Raw genomic sequence first — 24,891 nt, forward strand, 5'->3', positions numbered from 1 at the left:
TTATCATCTGGTTTCATTTTACGCTCTTCACTCGCTCTTTCTCTCGGAACCGCCGATGTCAGAGCTTACGAGTTGTCGCGTTCTGCTTCCCTCTTTAACACCCTGTCTAAAGAGGAAAGCGAACAGAGGAACCGTCTGTAATGGACATTGGCTGAGCGAGCCAGCAAAAACACGCCTGAGAGCAGTCAGGTGTTCTTTCGCCAGCTTTTTACCAAAGGCAGACAAAATAAGGGGCTGCATATGAAGCAGTCTACTTTGAGTTGTACGCGCTACTGGAAAAATGTAGCTTAGAGAAATTAGTAACGCAGTCATCAACAGGAATTAAATACATATGCCGCTATAGTTCGAATGAGTTCAGTACGTTTCAGTCAAATCCAATCGAATATCGCGCCATGTCCCCCTTTCTGCGTCGTGGCGCAGAACACCAGGGGGCAAAACCGGACGGGAAGGCAGTAGGGAAGGGCACGCGGCAGCCAATCTTGAATGACAGCTTTTTCGCGGCCTGAATTTTCTAATACGCGCGCTACAGAGTTCCAGATCACTTTACACGCGCATTCGAAAAATCAGTCCTCCGGCAATCCGTCACTCTTGATTGGCTGTCGCGTGCCCTTCCTTGCTGCCTTTCCGTCCGCTGGCGTCCCCTGGTATTCTGCGCCACGACGCAGAAAGAGGGGCGCGGCACGATCTTCGATTGTACTTTTAATAGGGAAAATTAGCCGCTCTTGAATCTGATTTCCAATTTATTAAGATGCTAGCGCCCGCAGATTTAGTAATGTCAATATATATACTATATAAGAATCCACTTTAGTGCCCCTTTAAGTGTGCATAAATGCAGCTTTGTTTAACATTTCAGCAGTATATTTTGGGTTACGTGTTATGTCCCAAGTGGCTCTGGATTAAACGCTTTCTGTTTTTTTATGTGTCGATTCTAATCATAGCCTCCTTTATACTGACAAAGCCTGGGAGATCGCCACGAGACGCGGCCGCCGAAAGTGAAAAGGTAGAGCGGCAGACAAGAGTCATGTAACGGGCGCCTCGCTGCGGCGAGACGCCGAAACACATTTGTCCCGAGCGATGGAATGTCGCGCTCGCGCTTCTCGCGTTCCTCGGGCTACCGCTTCTTTTCTCGTCGGGTTCGAGAACCATGTTTCAGGTCCTCGCCGCTGCAAAAGCTGTGCGCTGAATACCAGACTCCCCGAAAAATGCTCTGTGCTACCAGGTTTTAGCGCTCCTAATCTGCGGCCGGGCACTCATGGCTCCGTCATCGAACTGCCAGGCTTTGTGAGTATAGAGGACGCTATGTTCTAACCGAATATCACCACAAACAATACGTTTAGAATATTTTTGTTTAGCTGACCAGTTTTATCGCTATAACATTAAAACCAGTTGTTCGAGTTTATCTGGAATGTATAAATTTTGTTTAAAAATTGTTTTGTGTAAATTACAGTAATTTTTACATAATATATTTCACTCAGCCGTTGATGCTTAGTTTGGTTGAATATTATTTTTATACCTGTGAAATTAATTCGTATTGTCGACTTCTAGCATTTTACGTCTGTTGACACCATACCCAAAATACCTAAAGGGTGCTTTTTTTAGCGCTGACAAAATTTAAAAAAAAAGCCTTGGTGTAGAAAAACAATTTCTTTCGTGACAGCGCAGACCCTTGTGAAGCGCAATACGGGATGGGTACAATCTAATATTTAGAGTTCTCTTAAATGTGTTTTAAAGTTGGAAATAATATTCTTTTAAATAGAGTATCTGATTACTTCATTATTATTTATTATCATTCTTCAAATTAACTTTTGCGAGTTTTCCACAAATCTGAGCTCCGTTTAACTTCCTGAACTATGTTGCTTATGCTTTTGCGACACAGAAAATTAACGCCTACTCTTGGTCAGCACAAAGCTACATTTAGGGACGGGACCACTTACCTCTAGAAGGTTGTTTACAGTCGGCTGACGGATGTAGTTGAAGTTAAATATCCTCGTGGTCATTTCTTCTGTCTTATACGATGAAAAGTCATTTATGTAGTACACCATCCATGGAACTGCAAGTGTTCTATTTCTGGGTATTTTCATGGCCGATCGTAAATCTGGAGCAGACGTGGGCCTCTCTTAAATACACTACTAGAGATACTTATTTCAAATACTTTTACTAGCGATTTGATAGCATAAAAATACATTTGATATGCGAGTCTATCTTAATTACATTTCTCAATATCTTGTGCCTAGTATCTCAAATACCCCCATTTTTGAATACGAAAAATTATTCATCCTTTGAATATCGTCGGGGGATAGAAATCGGCACACTCCAGCAAAAAGCTGAACCGATTATAAATTTAGATTGAAGGATGAGAAAAACAGAACAGGTAACGGTCTAGGATCAAAGATTCAGACATAAGGAGCTATGTGCAGAGTAAAAATGTACACAAAAAAAAAAGAAGAAAAAGAAAGAGAAACCGAGAGACGACACCAGAAGAAAAGTTTTCTATGCTTAACCTTGCTACGGCAAGAATATCAGTTTCTTTCGCCAGTATGGTACTTTTAGGGACACTGTTTGTGGGGGATCGGTGAAATCCAGACACTAACTTTTATCAAAACAAATTGTACCAATAAGGTAAAAAAATAAAAAAACTTCGAACAGGATGAGTACTCAAAATGCAAACAAAGACACCCCCCAAAGCCCTTCTAGCGCACTTTGTTTTGAAGTCAATATTTATCTCTGAATGAACAGTTTGGTGAACCTGCTTAAGGAAGGCGCGTGAGCCCTCCTGGAGTCATGCTTTTCCCTTGCATATCTCAAACTTGTTTCACATGAATTCCGGATACAGTGTAAATGTTTCTGTGACTTAACGGAAGATTTCTGCCATAATCATAAGTCGCAACCCACTCGGAAACAGGGTGGCGCATTTCTCCGATCGGCATCTCAGTGCGGGAAGCACGCAAACTTAGAAGGAGCGTGTGCATGTCTCCCCGTGCTAATACGCACGTCAAACCAATATACCACTTGCTTTCTAAATGCTTGGAGATTGCACCTGGCAGCTCATAGTTTTAACTATAGTCAGTCGTTATCGAAATCAGGTATGCTGCATGCACAGCCAAATAGATGTTTGGGTATATGTGTTCCTTTGTCGTAGTCGACCCATTCTCAGATATTCATTATGGAGTGAGTGCAGGCAGTTTGAATTCGGGAAAGTTGTCTTGCATTCATAATAAATTTTCTCCCTGATTAAGCACTTTTTATGCACCGCCGTGTGCCTGTCAGTGAATCAAACCGTGCAGAACACTTTTTTTTTATGTGCTCTAAGTATACATCTGCTTTAGTGTGTTGTAAATTCCGGATCATATTTTAATATAGCTTGTTTATGTCAACTGAGATTGTGTGCATTGCATAGACGTCGGTACAGGAGATGTACAAGGTGTCCCAAAAACAATTACAATGTTCTTTCACCACACAAATAAACTACGTATCGCACGCTTATTAGCAACCCAAATGTAGCGCTAGCGGTCCCAAGGTTTCAGAATGAAGCGTCATCTAATCACAGAGTTATACGTGATTTTCTGTCATTTTCAATGGGAAAATGGTGATCGACGAAGCTCTCGAATACATGACGCTGAATGGTACCAGTTGCTACGAATGGACAAATTTTCCCATTGAGATTTTAAGAAATAACGTTTAACTTTTAATTGACATAACGGTTAGTTCTGAAATTTGTTCGAACCGCTAGCTCTACATTTGGGCGGAGAATGAGCGTTCTGCGATGCATAGTGCATTTTTGTGTTGAAAAAAGAAAAACACTACAACCTATCTTAGAGGGGACACGCTTGGGTAACTTAATCTAGGGTGTCTAATGTCATTGAATGCGGAGGAGAAGTTTTCCTAGCGCCCCCATATGTTTCGAAACTCATAGTATTAGTCATTCACATATTTGAACTTTTTTTTTTCTGCTCAGTTGACTGCAAGTTGGTTTTGCTTGCTATAACGAATACTTTTATTGCACATTTATTTTATTTTTATTTTCTGTTCTATTTCCTATTTCTACCGATCTTCAAGTGCTTTCTAAAGAGAACCAAGGAGATCATCGATCAATGAATAACAGGTACGAAACATGCATAGACGCCAACGGAACAGCGACGATCTGCATGGCCTGTGGAGCAGGTGAGCAAGCTGGCGTAAAATCTCTCCGCTACAATAGTGACAGATGGGCCAGTTGGAACATGACTCTCTGCTACCAAGATCAGTCACGCTTGCTGCGAATAAATTTACTAACACGAGAGCATAAATTTATTCGATTTGTGTTTGGGTGGCCTATACACCTTTGTCACCTCAAGAATTGTAGTAAAAAAAGTCCGGCTCCACGCGGATCATTACTAAGTTTTCCCTTTATGTTGATAATTAAGACATATGTAAATTTGAGATAAGACTATATGTTTCTAATCTAGGCGTGCACGTTTTAAACACCAAAACCATCGCTTTTTCCTTCGACAACCTAATCTTGTAAGAACTACTTCGCGCCGCGTATGAACAATGCGCAAAACGCTTTTTTCTTGAGGTGAAAACGGGTATTGTTGGTATCACGCATACCAAATCATGACTTTGTATCGTACAAGTTGCAAGCTAAATGTTCAGGTGACCCGCTCGCCTTAGCTTAACTTTGCTAGATAACCCGCCTGATGCGTTAGAATTAGAGGAGAAGTTTAGACAGCAGCCTTTGCCTAGAGTCAGCGGAAAGGGTGAACATGAGAGAGCATCGGCATTTAGAATTGAAAATGCGAATAGTTAACGGATGCTGTCCGTGACCTACATTACGGAAGAGCTGTCATTTTACAGACATCATCCGTCACCTAACGAAATGATCTCTGTAATTAGAATTACGGACAATCTGGAACTTCACGGAATAATGGTTGTCTTTTTACGGACTAACCTTTTTCTAGATTACAGAAAGTGTCTATTTACTTTCCAAATGACGGAGAAAATGTTGGCAATGCTTTACCCGTCAACGTGTTCCGTACAGGGGGGGAGAAGGCCAATCTTTTTAGTGTGTAGTGTCACGGATGACGAGTGAAGAATTAAAAAGTGAAAGCCGCTTACAACTCCCTGTAACGCCGAATTAGAGCGTAGCTCTTGAGGAGGAGGAGGTGAATGTGCGGAGAGAGGGCTATGCCACTCCTCTCCTGGTCGGCTCCCATTTAGGGGAAAATTTTCTGCTACATTTAACGGGGAATCTTTTCTGCTAAATTTAGGGGGGAAGTTTTTCCGCTAGATTTAGCGGTGACAATGTTCCGCTAGATTTAGCGGGGAAATTTTTCCGCTAAATTTAGCTGGGAAATATTTCCGCTAGATTTAGCGGGGGAAAACTTCCCGCTAGATTTAGCGGGGGAAATTTTCTGCTACATTTAGCGGGGAAATTTATCCATCCATCGACGCCGACGCCGCTCAAGCCGGAAACGGACGCCTAAGAACTGCGCTCTAAAAATAACTGAGGAAACTAAACGTTTAATACAGCGAACTTGTGCTAAAATACAAATGCAGTAGTGGGCCTCGCGGGCCTCAATGTCTGTGTTACTGTCTGTGTTACTGTAAGCTTCTATTCCACAATACCCAAAAAGAATGCACGGAAACGTTCCAGGGGTAACAAAAGGTAAAAACGCAAGACGTACGCGGGACTCGAACCCGGTTCAACGGCGTGGAAGCCGCGTGCGTTGGCCGATTCGGCCACGCACTTTTTTCTTTTTTATTGCACTCGGCCACGCGCGCAGCAATATCAACTACGGTGCTCAATAAAACGATGCATCCAAGGTGCGCATTAGAAAACCACCGCGAGATGTGACTGAGCGAGATGAATACAAACAGTGACATTTTCCGTAAACATATTATCGTGTGATATACACCTCTGTGATAATGCGCCTTGTGCTCAGACAGCCTATATTAGCGTGGCGACTTTTTTTTTGTTTTTGTTTGGAAATCAAGAATCCTTGTGTCATTGAAGTTGTTACAAATTACTCAATGGGTAATTATTTTCGATAGTAATAGAATTGCATCTCGAGGTGTTGTACTCTATAGTCATAGTGTTTTGCAGGGAACTGAACTTCAGTACTATTCTAAATACCTTATGAATGTATCGGGTAAATAATATTAAATTATTTTCTCGAGCATCATGTTCAACACTGATCTGCAGTTATCAAGTTACAAAGTTTCGTCTCTGAGCTACTTCGCCTGGTACGTATTTCAGTTCTGAATTAAGCCTTACTCTTCATCTATTTTATATTTAAAAAAATACACAAAAATTAGGCCTTAGCAGAAATCAGCATTGCCTCAGTTACACGTAATTGAAATACTCAATTTCATTATTTCTGTTTTTTTGTTATATCGAGCTATGTGTGAAAACTTTCTTTTTGGGAAAGTATATCAAAATAAATTTCGAAGGTATAAACCCAACTTAGTTCGATCTAATATCACTTTTCCCGGATAAGCCATTTTTCCGAAACAATGACTCAAGCGGCATAATCTATATGCTGGTGTGAGCAAAAAAAAAAAAAAAAGAACAGATAGGACGACTATCATAAAGCGTTGACAACGAGCTCTACCGAAAAATAGAATAGTCTGAAGAAACGCAGGCATTTGAAGGACGTATACAAGGCTCAACTACATGTATGGTGATTCAAGGAGAGGCCAGGCTCTTTAAATCGACCGCAAAATTCGGTTTCTTAAAGGGGCACTGACACCCCAAAGGTCATATTTTTTTTTTATTGTCTAAAACGATGCAAGTTGCAGTCATAGACACGCAAAAAAAAAAAAAAAAACGCATCGCGAAAAAAATTTTCCCGCGCGCGCGCGCGCGCCCTTTTATTTTTGGCGTTCGATTCTCCCGCCTCTCGCCTCCTCGCTTTTTTTTATTCGTGACGTCAAGAATCAGGAAATTTAGAAGCTTTGTAGACGACATTTTATAACATTTAATAACGGCAATCGTAGAACATGTTTTGTAACGCAATTGCGAACGCACTATGGCCCTTCTTTTTGAAATACCAAAAATCGGAGTTCGTTGTGGTGCCGTCTCCTGGATTTGTATCCTCCCACAAAAAACAGGCGACACCGCTCAAAACCGGTCCGCAGCGCTTGCTCCTTTCCTCCTCGGTTTGGGTCGCCATGGCAGCAGCAGGGAGTCGTGAAAGAAAGTGGACTCTCAGGACTCCGCAATATTTGACGTCCACGCACCGGCGCGGATCGCGCGGGAACTTCGAATTCGGCATTTGGAAATTGTTTTTTTACTTCACAAATACTGAATTCTCCAATTTCGAACTTTGAGGCTAATGTCCTGGCATCGCTTTCAATTGTTTCGGATAATAAAAAAACATATAATTTTGATGTGTCAGTGCCCCTTTAAAGGAGCTGTGCAACGATGTTCAATTGGAATGTTTTTCTCTCTACACGAGCTTACTGGCACACCTGGGACTCAAGGATACTCACACGCAACGTCATTGGCCAAGAAACTCCTTTGTTGCGGTGTAATTACAAGGACAAAAGCGATCATTTTCATTCAATCTCTCCTTTGCAAAATTTGATGACGTAACTCGGGGATCGCAGTACACCCAAGTGACGATACTTGAATGCGGTTCATAGATTGGACCCGAGCATTGCGTGGGCACTCGACTTGGGCTCGTGACAATTGCCAGCTCGAGAAGCATTCGGGTTGTGACCCGTGTCCAATCGCTGCAAGACGACAACAGCTGAGCCATAACAATGTCTGGAACTCAGCGCGTGTCCTGCGCTTTGCCAACCCCAGCGCGTGGCTATGATCAACACTGGCGGCATATAATCGGCTCCAGATCACGTGGCTGCTTGTTCTGGCTGCGAGTTGAGGGGGTGAACGCTGCTCGTTTTTCTTAAATTTTTTTCTGGGACTTCTATTGCGTGGGGTGAAAAACGAACGCGTGTTTCATAGGTCATTAACGTTAGGGATCCGTTTTAAGCGGTATTTGTGCACAGTACAAATATTGTTGCACAGCTCCTTTAATCTATCGCGCTACGACTTTGTGCAGCCTTGCCCACAGATGGTGCACTTTTTTTCTTTTTTTTGTAAAATTTGCGAAGAGCAAATTCACCTGAGGAAAAAGTAAAGAAATAAAAAGGCTTAGCTCTTATGGAAACGCAGCGACGCACCGGTCTTCAAACAACACGGCGCCGTTTCGCATGGGAGACAAGAGATGGCGCAAGGAACGCCGCCAATGAACGAGCATTCGGCGCCGAGAGCCGGTGTCTTAGCAGAAAAACGTTTCGACCCAAAAGCGGCGCGCGTTCCGCAGGCGGCGACAGTCGCAGAAGCAAAAACAGGCGCGGTAACAACAAGGAACTGCAGTTGCTTGTCTGCTAAAGATGCCGGCTGTCGGCGTCGTATGCTCGTTCGTTGGCGGCAGTTTGCGTCGCGACCGCTTGCGCCATCTCTTGTCTCCCATGCAAAACGGCGCCGTGTTGTTTGAAGACCGGAGGCGTCGCTGCGTTTCCATAGGAGCTAAGCCTTTTTCTTTCTTCACTTTTTCCTCAGGTAAGTTCGCCCTTTGCAAATTTTACAAAAAAAAAAAAAAAATGCGCCATCTGTGGGCAACGCTGCACAAAGTCGTAGCCCGATAGGTTCAGAAACCGAATTTTGCAGTAGATTTAAACAGCCTGGCCACTATTTTGGACGCCCGGTAAAACAATGGTTCGAGAAAATTTACAGGGGAAACAAGCACTATGTGGTAGGACTCTCACCTGTAATCTCGGGTGCAGGTCTTGATTCTGTATATTGCAGAGGTGAAGGAGTCGTCGTTGTTGGGACTTTTACATTACCCGAATCGTCGAAATGTAGCGTTTCATTCACTTTTGATAGATGAAAAAAAAATTAATTAATTTTTTACACAGAATAATATGTGTTTGAGTTTACTCCGGACAAAGTTATTCAATATAAACCGTGAAACGTACACTAATGCAGTTTCTTCGGTCGAGTTATCGGCCAGCCCGGGGGGGAGAGGGGGGGGGGGGGGGGTAAAATTGTTAAGGATGAAAACGAAACGACGACAGATAATCAAATGAAATAAACGCTTATGGGGTGAACATGCGCCCGAAATAAATGAACAACCAAATGGTTGGGTGAAAATAACTACAGAGCGTCCCGGGTGTCGGAGTCGGGGGAAACGCTGAGTCGAGCGTTGGCGGAAGAGAGCGTCGTCGTCGGGAGAGTCTCAGTGACTGCAAGATCATTCTGGCTTCCTTTTACACTCAGGGTAAGAGTAAACCCGAATCTTCTAGAAGAACGGAGAAGCGTTCCCTCTCGGTCATGCACGCGGCAATATGGTGGGCTAATTGTGGCGACAACAAAGATAATTAACTAATTTTTGGTATATCACTTTTTAATTAGTGAAATTAAAATATAGTTTCAATTACAAACTTGCTGAGCGTCATCTATTACCACTAAAACAGTAAATTTTAGAAAAAAGTGCAGCACGTGAGAAGCACGGGGATGTTTGCAGTTACCACTCGTGCTGCCGGCGCATGCCAGCAGCACGAGTGGCGGGGGTGTGGAAACGCCGATGATAATCCTATCATTAAGTTTTCGCACGACAGCAAAAAAAAAGTTTTATTCGGGTGAAAAACCCGCCCGAGATAAGTCCTTCCCATAACCGTGGAGACGTCGGGACAATTTAAGAAGGAGCTCGGATCAAGCCTGGACAACGTTTTGCCCTATTTCACCATTTTGATTAAATGCCTTCGACAATTTAAGTGAAGAACACATAAAAATGTGAAGAGACCTCTACAGTTTCAGTTTATTTTAGATTTTGTTTCTGTGGGGCTCATTTCTTGTTTCGGACAAGAAGCAAGAATTATCGCTGTGCAAATGCTCGAAAATCCCACGAGCAATTAAATATATATATATATATATATCAGGGTGTCGAACCGAACCCGAACCCGAACCGAAAACCGGATCAAAATCGTTATTTTTGACCGAACCGGAACAAAACCGAAACCGAAATCGAACGCTTCATATTGAACCCGAACCGGAACGAAACCATAATTTGATGTGGCGGTTACCGGTTCAACGAAAACGGTTCAAGGCCAATTGTGTCAATAATTGGTCTAAATGGGAAAAGTTGCAGGCGTATATTTTTCTTATGTTGCCAAGACTAATCCTACATACTGTGAGATACTTTTACATGTCGTTTTTGTTGCACACGTAATAAAAAAAAATACATCGTCGTCGGGAAAGCTCCAACTTTCCTTTGTTTCCTTCGATCGATCCTGGCGGCGCGGTTAGCAGCGGCGGCGATTTCAAAGCACCGCTTGGCCGCTTGGCTACGAAATGTCCAAGTGTCGGAACGGATTGCGTCCGCAAATGTTTGACCTCAGGATGGACCGTACTTGCAGTCGACGAGCCATTTAGCCAATCGAGCACCAAGAGCGCATCACGTGATCTTCCGCTTGAGTGCAGCGACACCCTGGAGGAAGGGGGACACGTACCGAGCTCGCCCCCCCCCCCCCCCCGAAATCTTCCATTTTGCTGGGACCTCCTCTCCCCCCTTCCTTTCATACAGCATTTTGTCATGGGTGGGCCCCCCCCCCCCCCCCCCCCCCTTCCCCGAAACAAAATCCTGACTACGTGCCTGGCCTTACCACATTAGTGGTGTCTTTTGCGCACGTCACCGAGCACAGTTTTCATATATGCTTGAAGAGCGAGCATCAACGTTGTATTGAGATGGGGGTCTATTGCAAGTATCTCGTGCTCAGAAAAGGCTGCAGGAAGTGCTCGCTCAATATTCAAAGGTCGAGTTGGGAACTGGTTCGAACCGGTTCGTGCTTAATAAAACCGCTAACCGGAGTGATATTATGTGCGCTACCCTAAACCGGAACCAAACCGGAACAAAATACAATGCTACTGAACCCGACCCCGAACCGAACCGAAATAATAACCGGTTCGACTCCCTGATATATATATATATATATATATATATATAGATACGGACTAATGATATGCTGATGGTCAGTACTAAAGCGAGAAAGATAACTAACAAAACTGACAGACCAACGGTGAAAAATATGTTTTGTAGTTCATTAGTTACATGGTATACACTGCTTGATTACTTGAAACTAAATAAACAGCTTAATCAGTTTAGCTTAGCATGGCTGCCCAGTTCAGTGCTCCGTATTCATGCTTGCCAGAGTTTGATCGCAGTACGGGCCACGTGCACTGTCGCTCTTGTCTGAGCCATGAGGACATTGACGTGATGTGAAGTAGATTGTTGGTTGTTTAATTTTTTGCTTTGATGCATTCTTCCTATGAAAACCGAAGTTGTCGGCTGCAAGTAAAAAAAAAATTGAAATGAGTCCGGTTTAATTTTTAATGCGAAAGCTATAATTGTCCCATGGAGGGCAGTCGGCGTTAGCTGCGACCGCGGAAAACTGCTCCTAAATAAACAGCGGTTAAAATGGCTGCGACGCTTCATTGTTCCCTTGGCTGCGACGCGTCAGATCAGATGCTTCGTGACGGAAGTCGGCGGGACTGCTCAAGGTGAAAGCGGACGCGCCTCGGAAATAAAACACAAAGAAAAGCACAGCAACGCAGATGCACCGTCACGGAAAGCGTGAAGCCTGCGGGGTTCGCCGCGCCTGCCCAGGGAAGGGGGGAGGGGGGGGGGGGGGGGGGGGGGCGAGATATACCCGCCGGAGCGCCATGTGAAAAAAGAAGACGTGGCGCGCTGCTTGTGTGAATGCTTTTGGATTCCTTCACGTAAGCAATCTTGGGTGTCATTCTGTAATTTTTTTTTTCTTTTTACGCCCCAAGTTTTTTCGCACACATTCCAGCAGCACGAGTGTAGGTATCCTCCTGATTCGAACAAAAATAAACAATTAAAATAATATACTTTTTCACCGAAAATGGCAAAGGGCTTGTCAATGAGACATGGTGACTGTTTCGGCTATCTGTTTTATATTTTTACTTCTTGAAACGGATGTGGGAACAAAACTTAATATATTACTTTTCTAAAAAAAATTCTATATTCTCCGGGAGGCTGATGATGTTGGAAAAAAAGTAACAAAGACGGTGACAAATTAATTATAATATTTTCAATCGCAAAGTTCGTACTCCATATTTTTGGTATCGTAATTTATTTTCTCGCCTTCCACATAAATATTCAGTGGACAATTTTTATTATATAATATTTCAAGAATTTGAGGGAGAAAAAAAAAAGCTACACATTTTATCGAATTGATTACATAGGTAAGGGCGTTGGTAAGGCTCCTTTATATTTGCATGAAAAGGTTATGACGTTTATATTTGGGCATTTTGCGGCAGGAGTCTGCAAGCCTCTGAAACAACGTTATTCACCACTGAGAGGGAAGAACAAAATTACAACACAACACGTAGAAATGTCGGGTACCCGCGCCACGGCCGTTCGAATCTGGTTCCCTGCCACGTCCACGCACTCACACACTTTAAACTAATAAGCAGAATCTTTTTGTATATTTGCCCTCTCTTTATGGTTTATATATCGCAACTTTACGCTACTGTATAAGCTTCCAACAAAACGTTTCAGGCCTCATCGCCGTCTCACACTTTTTTAACAGTATTTTAGATTCAAAGTGAAATGAAAGTGTTTCTTTTTTCTACTTACAAGTCCAGTACACGACGGGTCTTATATATCGTTGTATAGGATCACTGATATTCATCTCAAACACTCTGCAGTACATGTCCCGCACGAGTTCGATCTTTCTGCTCTTAACTTTCACTGCTCGTAACGTGAGGATGTCACGTAAGAATGTGTACTTTCTTTTATGCGGTCCACGAAGTACCGTAACTGGGTACTTCTTAACTTGCCAGTCTCTCTGTTTCGCATGTTTGCATGCCGTGTAACCACCTGCAAAGGAAGTTTCTTTTACTAAAAAAAAAAAAAATAATCGCACTTTGCCGCACATCAGCGTTCTTCGTGAACAGCCCGTGGGACCTAATAGCCGTTATTGGCTGTGATGCATATTAGTGCACCATTAAAAAAGTTTGAAACGCCAAAAAGGTTGTTAATTATCCGATATACGTGACCTTGAAAATTTTTAAATGCTGAATGCGCATATAATTTAACTTCGACATTTTGCTATTGGCTTTTTTCTCAAAAACCAAAGTGGTCCGATCGGATTTGAATGTTCCACAAATGCTAGAAACGGCAACAAAAAGCAAAGAGCTTAGCAATCAATTCGTAGGTCTTGAACAAAACGTTAGGTCAATTCATGAGGGCCTTTTAGATGTCAACAAAAACTGGCACAGTTAGAAGATCGAAGCCGCCGTAATATTTTTATAGTTCTTAGTACTCTGGAAAACAGCTGCGATACGGCAGGTATATGTAGCGCAAGGGTACAAGGTGCGAAATTTTAACTTGATACGACGCCGTTGAGACTGGAGCAGTAAAAACTTTATGCTGACAACCTAGGTGTGTTAGGCTGTTAAATGAGAAGTTCGCATATATTTCCACTTTCCCTATCGTCACAATGTAGAAGTAGTTTTATGGCCAAGAATTTTGGAGGAATACCAACGCAACATTTTACGGTCTTTGGCTATCACTCGGCTGTCTCAGCTTATATTGCCGAGGATTCTACAGCAAGGGAATTTTTAGGAGAAAAAAACTCGGAACACGCGCAAATTCTAAACGCTTGCGTCACGGAGGAATGGCAATAGACCCATAATTGATAAGTTATGTATAGTTGCAACAAACTAAAACCAACAAAAACGTAAACTTCTCAACGGTAACAAGATAAAAATTTAACAGGGTGATTCCATGCGTAAGATTTCCAGAGCAAAAAAAGCTGTCGAAAAATAGCTAGTACAATCCTGATAGCAAGGCCACTGCTTCAATATAATTTAAATCCCCCGGGTTACACAAGATGTGGCGCCCATGTGGCGCCCACGTGGGCAGTGGGGGCTCGGGCAGCCCCTACGAAACATACGTTGGTCCCACGTGGGCGCAGCGTGGTCATGCCGAATATGGGCTGCCCAGGAGTGCCGCGGTGGGTCCCACATCAGATATGCGAGGGAAAGGTTGGGCACAGCGTGAGCATACCCACGCTGTGCCCAACTTTGCTTGGGTTTGCCCATGCAACCCAACCTCGACCCTCGTGCGTCCCATTTCGGCCACGCGAGGACACGCCTAATTTGGCCTGCCCGTGCAGTACCGCCGATGGGTCCAACTCTGGCTGTGCGAGGGCAGATTTAGCGCAGATGTGGGGTTCAAGGGCGCAAGGTATGGGCATGCCCAATTTGGGCTGCCCATGTAAAACACCCGCGGGTCTATCCTTGGCTTTGCGGTGTCACCTGAGCAAAGGTGGGGCTCCACGGCGGCAAAGCGTGGGCATGCCCGACTTGGGCTGCCCATGTAAACCCCCCTGGGACCCACCTCGGCTCTACGAAGACCAAATGCAGTGATGTAGGCTCCACGGCGGCTATGCGTGGACGTACCCGAGTTGGGCTGCCCATGTAATGTTCCTCTAGGTCCCACGACGGTTCTGTGTGTCCTATGTTTACGAAAAGGGGGGCTCCAAGGCGGAAAAGCGTGGGCATGCTCAACTTGGGCTGACTAAGTAACGAAACCGTTGGTCCCCCTCGGCTGTGCGGGGGCCAAGTTAGCAAATAGTACGGGCTCTACGGTGGCAAAGTGTGGGAATGCCCGACTTCGGCTGCCTAACTAAAACCCCCGTGGGTCCCACCTCGGCTGTACGTATGCCATGTTAGCAGTGGTGCGCGCTCTACAGTGGCAAAGCGTGGGCATGCCCGATTCGGGCTTCCCATGTGAGACCCCCGTGGGTTCCACCTCAGCAGTGCGGATGCTAAGTTTACGAAGATAAGGGTTCCACGGCGGCAAAGCGTAGGCATGCTCAACTTGGGCTGCCCGTGTACAACCCCCGTGGGTCCATCCTCGGCATCGTTGGGGCCAAGTGAGCAAACCTATAGGCTCCACAGTGGCCAAGTATGACCCTGTGGGTCCCACCTGGGCTGTGCGTGGGCCATGTTAGCAGTAGTGCAGGCTCCAGAGTGGCACAGCGTGGAGATGCCCGATTTGAGCTGCCGATCTAAAACCCCCATGGGTATCGCCTCGACTCCGCTGGGGCCAAGTTAGCAAGGATGTGGGCTCCAAGGGGGCAAAGCGTGTGCGTGTCCAACTTGGACTACCTGTGGAACTCCCAAAACGGCACTTTCTGCTAATATTGAGGAAGTTTATTGCACGTTCTGGAAAGTCAAGACACGAGATCGGCTTAATTTGATAATGAATCATCGAGGTTTGTAATTCTAAGCGTGAGCGAGAAATTGTAAGCTTGCTAAACTTTATTACTAACCTATCACACAGTGTGTATCATGAGAAGGCTGTTTCACGTGGGGTAGAATTTTTGACGCACAGTATTGAATTTGAGGGCAAATTCGAAAAATTTGTCAGGATGTCAAAAATGTTCTAAAATTCGGTGTTCGAAGACGGCTCAAGCAGGCTATGTATCCCGATTACGTATCCAACAGGATTTTATATGAAAATGTGCAGCATTTTTTTTCCCCATTTCCTACACTTGAAATGCCTATTTTTTTATGAGCCTGCTTAAGATTGCTTTAAGGGATGCTGAACCAGACATTTCAGTGTCTATATTAAGCGGCGCACTACCTTTTTTGATGAGTCAGCAGCACCTGGTGTGCGCGAGCACACGCAACGATATTGACGCCATCATATCCCCCATTCGAGCTTATTAAGCGTGAATGGGGGATATGATGACGTCAATTTCGTTGCGTGTGCTCGCGCACACCAGGGGCTGCCGACTCATCAAAAAAGGTAGTGCGCCGCTTATTATGGGCACTGAACTGGTTGGATTCAGCATCCCTTTAAGATTAGGATTGAGACGTTTTGTAGCTTGTCCCCTTTTTCGTCGTCCGTCGTCTCCGGTTGTTTAAAAATTATGTAACATCAACCAGCTCGCCTGCCTACTCACTCTATATTCAATTGCTTAAGACGTTTTATTGATCGATCAAAGTGGTAATATTTCCAGGAGGCACATGGGGGAAAGTCAGGCACGCTCAATTTGGTATGAACCGCTATACCCCCGCCGCTGGAAAATTATTAAATGACCCCGAACCGAACAAAATGAGGGTCCTGGGGCGACCTTATGAAGGCTACCCACGTAGGCCCTCTGTGAGCCCCACGAGGAGGGCCTTTGTGGGCTGCCCACCCAGGCCCCTGTAGGCCCCATGAGGAGGGCCCTTGTGGGCTCCTTAAGTGGACCCACTGTGGGACTCACGAGGGAAGCCGATATGGGCCTGCCAAAGTAGGGCCCTTGTGAGTCCCCACGGGCAGCCCAAGTGGGCTACCTGAGCGGGCCCCACTTGGGCCCGACTTACAAAACCAACGTGAGACCCACGTGGGCTGCCCAAGTGGGACCCACATCGCCCTCCTTTTATAGGCCACTTTGTGCTAGGTTTCTCGACAGAAGCCAAGTTGGGCTCCCCAAGTCGGCCCGCTATGGATCCCACGAGGGAAGCCCGGTGAGCAGCCCACGTGCAGCCGACTTGCGCCCGAGTTCAAAACCGACCCCTGTCGTCCCCCCTTTTGGACTCCACTTGGCGCTACTTGGGACATTGTTTTGGCTACATGGGCGGGATCTTTTGCTGATTTGCGTTTTGGCGACATCCCAATCAAAAACGTTGCCAAAACGCAAATCAGCCAAAGATCCAACCCATGTAGGCAAAAATGCCCCAAATAGCAGCAAGATCACTTTCAAACTAGCTCTGAATCCCCTCCCTCCCGTCGCGCTCGGTGGGAACAGAATACTGTAAAACCCTTTATTTTCGCGGAGCCTTTTTTCGCGAATCGGTCACAGGGGACATCATTGAGGCCATTAAATCTCGCAAATTCTAGAAGCCTGCATGAAACTCTTATAAACCGAACTTTTCGCGTGCCCTTAAAGTTTGTAAATTTTTGAATTCGCGAAATTCGCGAAAATGAAGAGTTCGCGAAGATTCAGCGTTTTACAGTATCGGGACGTATTATAAAAATATATCAATGTTACCCCGCCTTCTGCAAGCCTTGCCCAAGCAGACAGAAACGTTGCACGCGTTTCCTCACAAGCGGCACGCCTAAGGCAGTTGAAACCACCGGGTATGACGTCACACCCAGCGGTTTTTTCCTCGGTTTTTTTCGCGTGTATTGTTACGTTCAGGTAAAATGCTTGCGATATTCAAATTCACAGTCTAAAATTATGCTAGCATTCACCGATAACTCGTTTATGCTTTTTTTTAAACCTCCTCAGCTTTTTTTAATTATTGCTTACTAAACAGGCACCTTGACACGTACAAATGTCAAATCTTTTTTTTTTTTTTTTGCTTTTTTTTTGCGATGCGTATTTTTGCAGTAGCAATTTATCCTTACTTTTGTGGTATTTTAGGTATTTTTAAAACAATAGTGCTGGCAGACTAACTAACGCTTTGATGGTTGGTAAATGTACGTCATTCAGTGTTAGTAAACTATAACTAATAAAGACAGGCGTTGAAGGGAGAGAAATGACCCGATAGAACATTCTAAGCTTGTTCGATATCGTTCTGGTGGTATTATCAGTACAGCCCAGTTTACGTTTCAAATTACAGAAATACGTCATTATAGAGGCGAACATTGGCTTTTAAGAACGTTTCTTTTCTGTGCGTTGAGAACACTCGGAGACACAGATTTTCCAGGAAGCTCGCCATTACCCTCAAACCTCACACAAGACTAGCGCCTATTTTTAATTCTAGAATAGAAAATTTCCGGTCTGCATAAAAAGCTAAGCGTTGTCAGCATTTTTTATATTATTATTCCACATCGAGTTTAAGAGAAACATTGCATCTTATGAACTTTTAAACTGCCAATCGGCTTCAACTCTTGCAAGGCGAATTTCGTAAAATTGATGCAACAAACCAGAGATCCGAACGAAAGTTACCACTTCAAAACTTTCCCTCCCCTTTTCACTTTTCGAAGCAAAAATATCACTTTAGTCAGTCGAACAAAAATTAAAACACTGTATAGTTTTCCGTCGAGTGGATTAATAAAAATTCGGAAAAAATTAAATATTTTATTTAAGACTGGGCAATTGACCGATTAACATTCCGATTAATCGGTTAATGTTTTCATTCCGATCAATATGTAACCGGTTAATTGTTTGATACAAATTTAGTGCCATCTGATTGCTGAAATATCAGTCTACTGTTTCATATGCGAATGGCGTTTAAAATCTAGCACTTATTCCGCAACGGCAGACTGACAAAAGTTGCATTGTTCTTCGTTGTACAGATATTTCTCTATTTGTTTCAGTTTCGATGGTGTCTGAAAACCACCACTTTGTAAGATGCGCTTAGTTGATAATTCACGAATCCACCTAAAGGGACGGCACCAAGCGGGAATATAATGAACTGGTTTTTACAGATCCCTCCGCGATTTTCGCTCGTCTGTTGTGGCTTCCGTGATCACAAGTTGACGGTTGTTTGCGCGATAGAACAGTTCTCTCGTTGACACTGTCGTAACCATAGTTCGGCTTGTTACCTAGGTTGGTCTAAACGAAACCTACGTAAGCGCGTGAACCAGACATTCCGTATTTATCAACGTTCATCAGCACCGTGGAAGAACAGTATACGCAGTCATTTCATCGCTTTCTCAAAGAAAGTCAAGCCTCTGGAAGCTCGCTCACGCCAACACATCCTTGCAGGTTCGAAACGGGGAGGATAAAATGCGGGGAAAACCATTTTGAATCCAATGCTTACTTGCTATTGCCCCACCTTGTGCGTTGATCTGGCACATGCTGCAGCATGACCTGTTCTGGAACGCCATATTTGCCCGATAGTGGCGCCTCCTATAGCTCGCTGGAGTCGCGAACATAGCACGTGTTCACTGGACGCCATATTTGAGGGCGCTGTTTAGAACGCATGCCCATAACCAGCTCACATTAATAGGCTGCTTAGACAGGCAACCTTGATGGTGCGGAATCAGACTTGTGCTTATCCCAACTACTATACTCAAAATCAGTTTCGGCCCAAAAGGGGACGGCAAAAAGAACAATCGCCCCCCCTCCCTCAGATTGCGTTTTTAACGAAAAAATGAGGAACACTATAAGTGTTGTTTGCTGAACCAGTGAGCTTTGGCAGTGATAAGAATTCTGTCCCCACAAGAACACTCACCATACTCATGATACACCAACCCTTTCAGTAGAGGCTCGAAAGCCCCTAGCGATTGTCGTATACAGATTTATTTTCACCCAAATGAATCTATCTGTATGTATCACAAAAATATGCACACACAGGCGCGCGCGCAGACGTTATCTGGGAATTTGGGCAGTGGCTTCTTGATTTCGACGAAGAATGAACAGGCGTTCGAATATGCACCATACACATTGCCTGAAGTATTTCAAAGTTTTGGAATTCTCCTCTCAGGTAGGATGTTAGCCATCATCTTAAGATTGTTTCAAGTTTCAAGAAGCCAGAAGACTGTATTGCTGGAATGAGGGACTACTTGCCGTCTACCCCAAAAGTAGGCTTTTCCTCTCCCAAAAACGCAGGAGATCCCTTCTTTTTGAACACTTAAAGGGACCATGCAATGACCTTTTTACTTTTTCCAGATAACTTTTACATTAAACCGTCAATGTTCACTGAATGCCGAACAGGCATCCGTTTTCGTCTCGGTTTATTAGCTTTTACACAAAAAATAATGAAATATCGACTTTTTCTTTCTCTCCAACTGACCGCAAAACAAGCCGTGACGTACGCTGTTTCTGGAACCGGAAGTTTTCTCGGCAGTAGGAGAATGGGAGCGTTAGCGGCGACGAGTTAAGGTGCGCCGGTAGGTTTTATTGCGCTGATGTCACCGACGTATTTTCTGAATCGGCGCCTCTCATCGCCGCATCGCAGCTGAGCGAAATTCAATGAGATATGTTGCGCTACAGCGACAGCATGGGACTAGTCCCATACGCCGGTATGCCTGTTGGGAAGTGCAGCGAGTCTTCCGGTTAGACTCCAGAAGTCAACCCAACTGTCATTGTTGGTAAAAGGCGGCCCGTCGTTTGCAAAGCGACGTAGATGGAAACAAATTGCCGCGGCGTTTTTCGCGGCCTCGGAGATGCAGGAGCGAGCCAACGTTAAAAAGGATACGTTTGAACTACGAGTGTCAGCAAGAGCCACGTAAATACCTGTTCACACTCGGAGCGGACGCGTGCGTTTGATGGAAGTGCTGTATTCGCGCTTTTGGTAAGCGCTTCGGGACCGATCTTTTACGATTGCAACTCGATACTGACGCGACACTCGGCAAAGAAAGGTTGGACCGGCATTGCACGTATACCTCCCACGAACTGTTATAGCTAGACAGTGACGTGCAGTCTGTCAGAATAAAAATGGCATACCAATAACAAAGTGTACATACCGTGTTACGAATTTAATCCATACGGCGTTTATTTCAGCTCTATATCACACAAAATAAGAAGATAGAATCGACGAGAGTCCCTTTTCGACGAGTGTTCGTCAAGACTGCCTCGGAAAACAAGGGGAAGAGATTGACCTCACGTCTTAATCTAAAATTGAGCTCCGATCAAACTACACTACGGGAAGGGTCCACAAAGGTAGCGCGGGCATATTCCATTCAGCACGCCAGCCGGTCGTAGGCAGGCGGTCTTGCGACGAAGCAACGCTGCGCCGAGTCGGAGTGCCTGCTAGGCCTATATTCTGAGCAGCTCGCTTCGTCGGAGACGGTGGTTTCGTGGCCTCTGTCGCTTTTCTCGGGTGTTTGTTGATCCAGCGTTCTTGTTCGTCGTGGTCTGTTTTAAGTACTTTTTTTCTTGCTGCTTGAAGTCGGCACGCGCGAGAAGAACACGTAGAAAAATAAACATTCAGTCAGTCAGAGTTTTGAGAGGAAGGAAATCGAAGGTAATAGACGTTCGTCGGCCCTGCCCTAAAGCGCACGCGCAGTAGTTGCTTCGTTTACCACACGATAGAAGGCGCTTGGCTCTCAGCCTTATCAAATTTGGTAATTTTCGCCACACATCTCTAATTATGCTACAAATTGTGGATCTGAATATTATTTAACAAAGCTTTTAGGAAACATTCGCCGGCTATTTATTTTTTACGATCGCGGTGCTGGTGAGGTAGGCTCTTACCCAATAGGCGACGTGGATTCGGCTGACGTGCTCCGTTTCCGCGGATGCATCGTAGTGAAAAGGCGAAGGAAAGAAGGCGCAAAAGAGTCCAGTTTTCTTTTAAAAGTTCTATAGCAAATAATTTTTTTTTGGCTCCCTATTTTTGTGTTTTTGTGTTTCTTTTCACACCTTTTACGACGTGCGGTGGATGAAATTCGATTGTAAAATCATTTCATGATCCCTTTAATAAGACAGCGTAAAGTGGCACCATGTCTTAGTAATATTATTTCTTATTGTCTTATATTATTTCGATAGACAAGCATCTCAAAATAGTTTATAGAATGAAATTTTCTTTAAAACCCCTGAGGGAAAGAAAGAAAGCTCAGGCATCTTCACATCGAAAGTGAGAGGGGCATTGACAAGTGCAATTTAATGCCGTCGTGATGGCTATCTTCCTAAGTTCTGGCGACAATATGCCACCTTGGACTTCCAGAGATGCAGATTAGTCGTCGGGGGCCTTTTCGAAACACACAAGAAATCGTTATTTGAGAGTTCGAGTTCACGTGTCATCACGACAGTCACCCAGAAGATTAAACGGATACGTTTTCGTTAAGTACCATGGAGTCGCCTCCAGACACAGGGAAGAAGTTCCCGGAGGGCATCAAACGAATCGTCTAGAAATTTACGAGAACAGTAACCTGCGGAGATAAGCCAGATTCGTTGGGAAGGCGGAGGGCGAGGGGGGGGGGGGGGATGAAGAGGGGAAACGAAGTTAATGACCCCATTGAGCTGACATAGGCTGTCGGTGTTTTTCGCTGCCTGATCATTGAGCTAGACGTTATCAACAATGCACCTTTTTGCTTGTTTTTACTTTTCCGGGCGAGCGTAGCGGATGACATCAGGAACGCTTCCTCTCGGCCCTCAGCGCTGTCCCCGTGATTGGCGCAACGCACCTGCGCAAGGCGCTTCTTGAAAGACGCAGGAAACGCCGTTACCGCCGTCTCCTGCGTCAAAACCGCCGTCGTCGTCTCACCTTTTGTGATTATTGGCTCTTGGAGTTTAGTTCACACTACTTGCGCAGACGGATCCAACAGTTGTGCAGACGTCGTCGTATATATATCGTGGACACCAAAATGTGGTGAAGACTGCGGTGCAGACGACACTTGCGCGTGGCACACGCCCGCCCCAACGGTGGCCCGCCCCGGCGGCCTTCATTGAATTGATGATCACGTGACATATCGTACCATGTGGTATCCATGTTCATGGCGACGCGAGGACCACATTGCCCAACGGAAACAAAGTTTTGGTTTCGATTTCTGCTCACGCCTACAGTAAGATCTAACAACGTCTGTCCCATTTTTCGCGAAGCTAAAGACGCAGTGCCTTTTTATTAGTGCGTTTTAATGTGAAATCACTAATTATCCGCAATTTTTCGGAATTGAGCGGAGTTTCCCTTTAACTGTGGAGCTCAAAACAGTCGAATCAGCTCGCAGCAACGACGCGGACTAGTCCGAAAATATAAGAAGCACAATATATGTCTTTTAGAGCGCAGTTCCTAGGCGACCGTTTCCGGCTTGAGCCGCGACGCCGTCGCCGTCGGCGTAACCGCGCGTTGCATTGTGGGGCGCTTTTCATAATCACGTCACATGTGACGCCACGTAACGTCACACGCATCTAACAATGCCAATATTCCCGCTAAATTTAGCGGGGAAGGAAGAGGGGCATATCCTCCTCTTCGTATCTTTTCTTCCTCCTCCTCAAGAGATGCGCTCTAATTTGGCGTTACATGAAAATGCAAACGTCTACTTTTTTATAATTCTTTTTTTTTTTTACTGATGAATTAGGGGAAAATAATTATACACACACCTTACCTCCCTTTAAAACGTGTCCTCATCTGTAGTTGGTTAGATCGAAAACACATGAATAACGCGAAATTTAAACTTATTGAGAGGGAAGAGGAGCGGCGTATCCTGCAGCACTTCTACCTGCTTCAGTAGCAGCCACTTCACATATGTGTAGTACGCCAGTTTGAAGGGCAAACTTTAGATTAAATTTGAATTTAATGAAAGCTGTAGGGTCGAGGTTTGGAACCAACAGCAAGGCGAGAAGATTATATTTGAAATAGGCACTTCAATTTCAAGTGATTGTCTGTTAGCTCGGCAGCGACTATCCTGAACAAGCAAATGAGCTCGTTCCTGCCGGAAGATATAAACAAACGTATCTGCTTCCACAAGTGGAAAAAGAAGTTGTAATTTTCTTTGGACTGTTCACGATAAATATCATATTTGTACCATAATGGAAAGTATACATATTCCTCCGTTTATTGCATTGTTAAAAAAATAAGAAAAGTCGAGGGGTTTACTTTGACCCTCTGAAATGTACTGCATGGAAATGAGCCAAACCGATTAATCGATTTATGCATTGATTAAATGGTGCCGATCAATCGGGTTACAATTTTTAATCGACGCGCAGCTTTAGTTTTATTACATTTGTCAAAAATTTGCTCTTTATGAAATTTTGAAATTTACACTGCCTACGCCCTAGTTGCGTCTCTGTGGAAAATCAGCAAAAGTAACGTAATTAGTAACAGCGCATGTTAACAACAAAGCAAAGCGATCCATATACTCGAGCGAAGTTAAAACTAAAATATGACTTTTTTATATCTTAATTTACGCCAACGTTTGGTAGTAAGATGCCACTCACCAGACGTATGGATCACAAATTTATGTCCTGTATTCAAATCTTCGAAGAACACGATAACCTCCTTATCCAAGGTAATGCGAAGGGCGGCCTTGCGTTCAACCGCATCGAATGCCTCCTCAAAGATGTTGGTTTCTTTCAATTTAATTTCCACTTTTGCTTCCGAGGAATCTGGTTCCGAATAATCTTCTTCTGAAAAATCTGTTTCGGAAGAAACTACTTCTTCAGTAGCTACTTCGAATTTACTTCTAAATATTTCCCCGGATGCATAGAACGACCCGTCGAACATCGGTAGGCCTGTAATAGAAATAAATAGCCCTTATTTATTTTCGATTTCATGTTGTATTTACTCTACGGGCTAATTTTACTTGAATCCATGTACCTGACCCGATTAAGTCTCATTATTATTTGTAAGATATTAGTTTTGATAAGCTGGTGCAAAAGCCAAAAAACACGACACCTCATCTTGAATATAGTAGTCAAGTGGTATGTAGGTCTATCAAAATTTACGTGGTGGAAAACGACAAATTGAGGGTTTTATTTCGTCATTTACTTGTGTTTTTCTAGTTTTAGTGTAAAAACAAGAAAATCCAAGCAGATGTTGTCCATTCCTTTATGAATAATGATATTTTAATGGGGATATTTTCACAAAAAAAGGACGATTAGATGTAGTTTTTAAATTATGTCTGTGTGTGCGACAAGTGCAACATAGAGCGCGCGGCTAACTTGGATGTCAGTAAAAGTCACTATTTTTAAATATGACTTTGAAGTTACAGTATTTACGCATAGTTCTCCTAGGCCAGCCTATATATCTTCAGCAGACTAACGTTCGCCAGCAGTACATGAAACCGTGTGTTTCCTAAACGTGCCTAAAATAAACTTCTGTAGGTATATGAAAAGGTGATGTTACAAAAAAAGTAATTTGAGTGTTTCAGAGGTTTTTCTTTTTTTTAGTAGTACCTTTTTTAAACGTGTGCTACAATTTTTTTTTCGGCGTGGGCATGCGTTTGTGTGACAGAGTTACATGTTTTCACCTGAAACTATTATGAGCAGATG

General features: G+C 44.2%; 1 protein-coding gene across 1 annotated transcript in view; it reads right to left on the reverse strand.

Annotated features, from left to right (window-relative positions):
* LOC120838176 overlaps positions 1 to 24,891 on the reverse strand; it is an 88,786-nt gene that overhangs the window by 62,865 nt on the left and 1,030 nt on the right. Inside the window, exons 2-5 of the mRNA XM_040207965.1 lie at positions 23,839 to 24,132; positions 12,645 to 12,887; positions 8,752 to 8,859; positions 1,935 to 2,095 (exon numbers count right to left, since the gene is read on the reverse strand). Of these exons, the coding sequence (XP_040063899.1) occupies positions 1,935 to 2,095; positions 8,752 to 8,859; positions 12,645 to 12,887; positions 23,839 to 24,132 (806 nt within the window). The remainder of the gene's footprint in view (positions 1 to 1,934; positions 2,096 to 8,751; positions 8,860 to 12,644; positions 12,888 to 23,838; positions 24,133 to 24,891) is intronic.

Source organism: Ixodes scapularis, unplaced genomic scaffold (genome assembly GCF_016920785.2).
Source record: "Ixodes scapularis isolate PalLabHiFi unplaced genomic scaffold, ASM1692078v2 PGA_scaffold2__306_contigs__length_199485367, whole genome shotgun sequence".
Taxonomy (NCBI): domain Eukaryota; kingdom Metazoa; phylum Arthropoda; class Arachnida; order Ixodida; family Ixodidae; genus Ixodes; species Ixodes scapularis.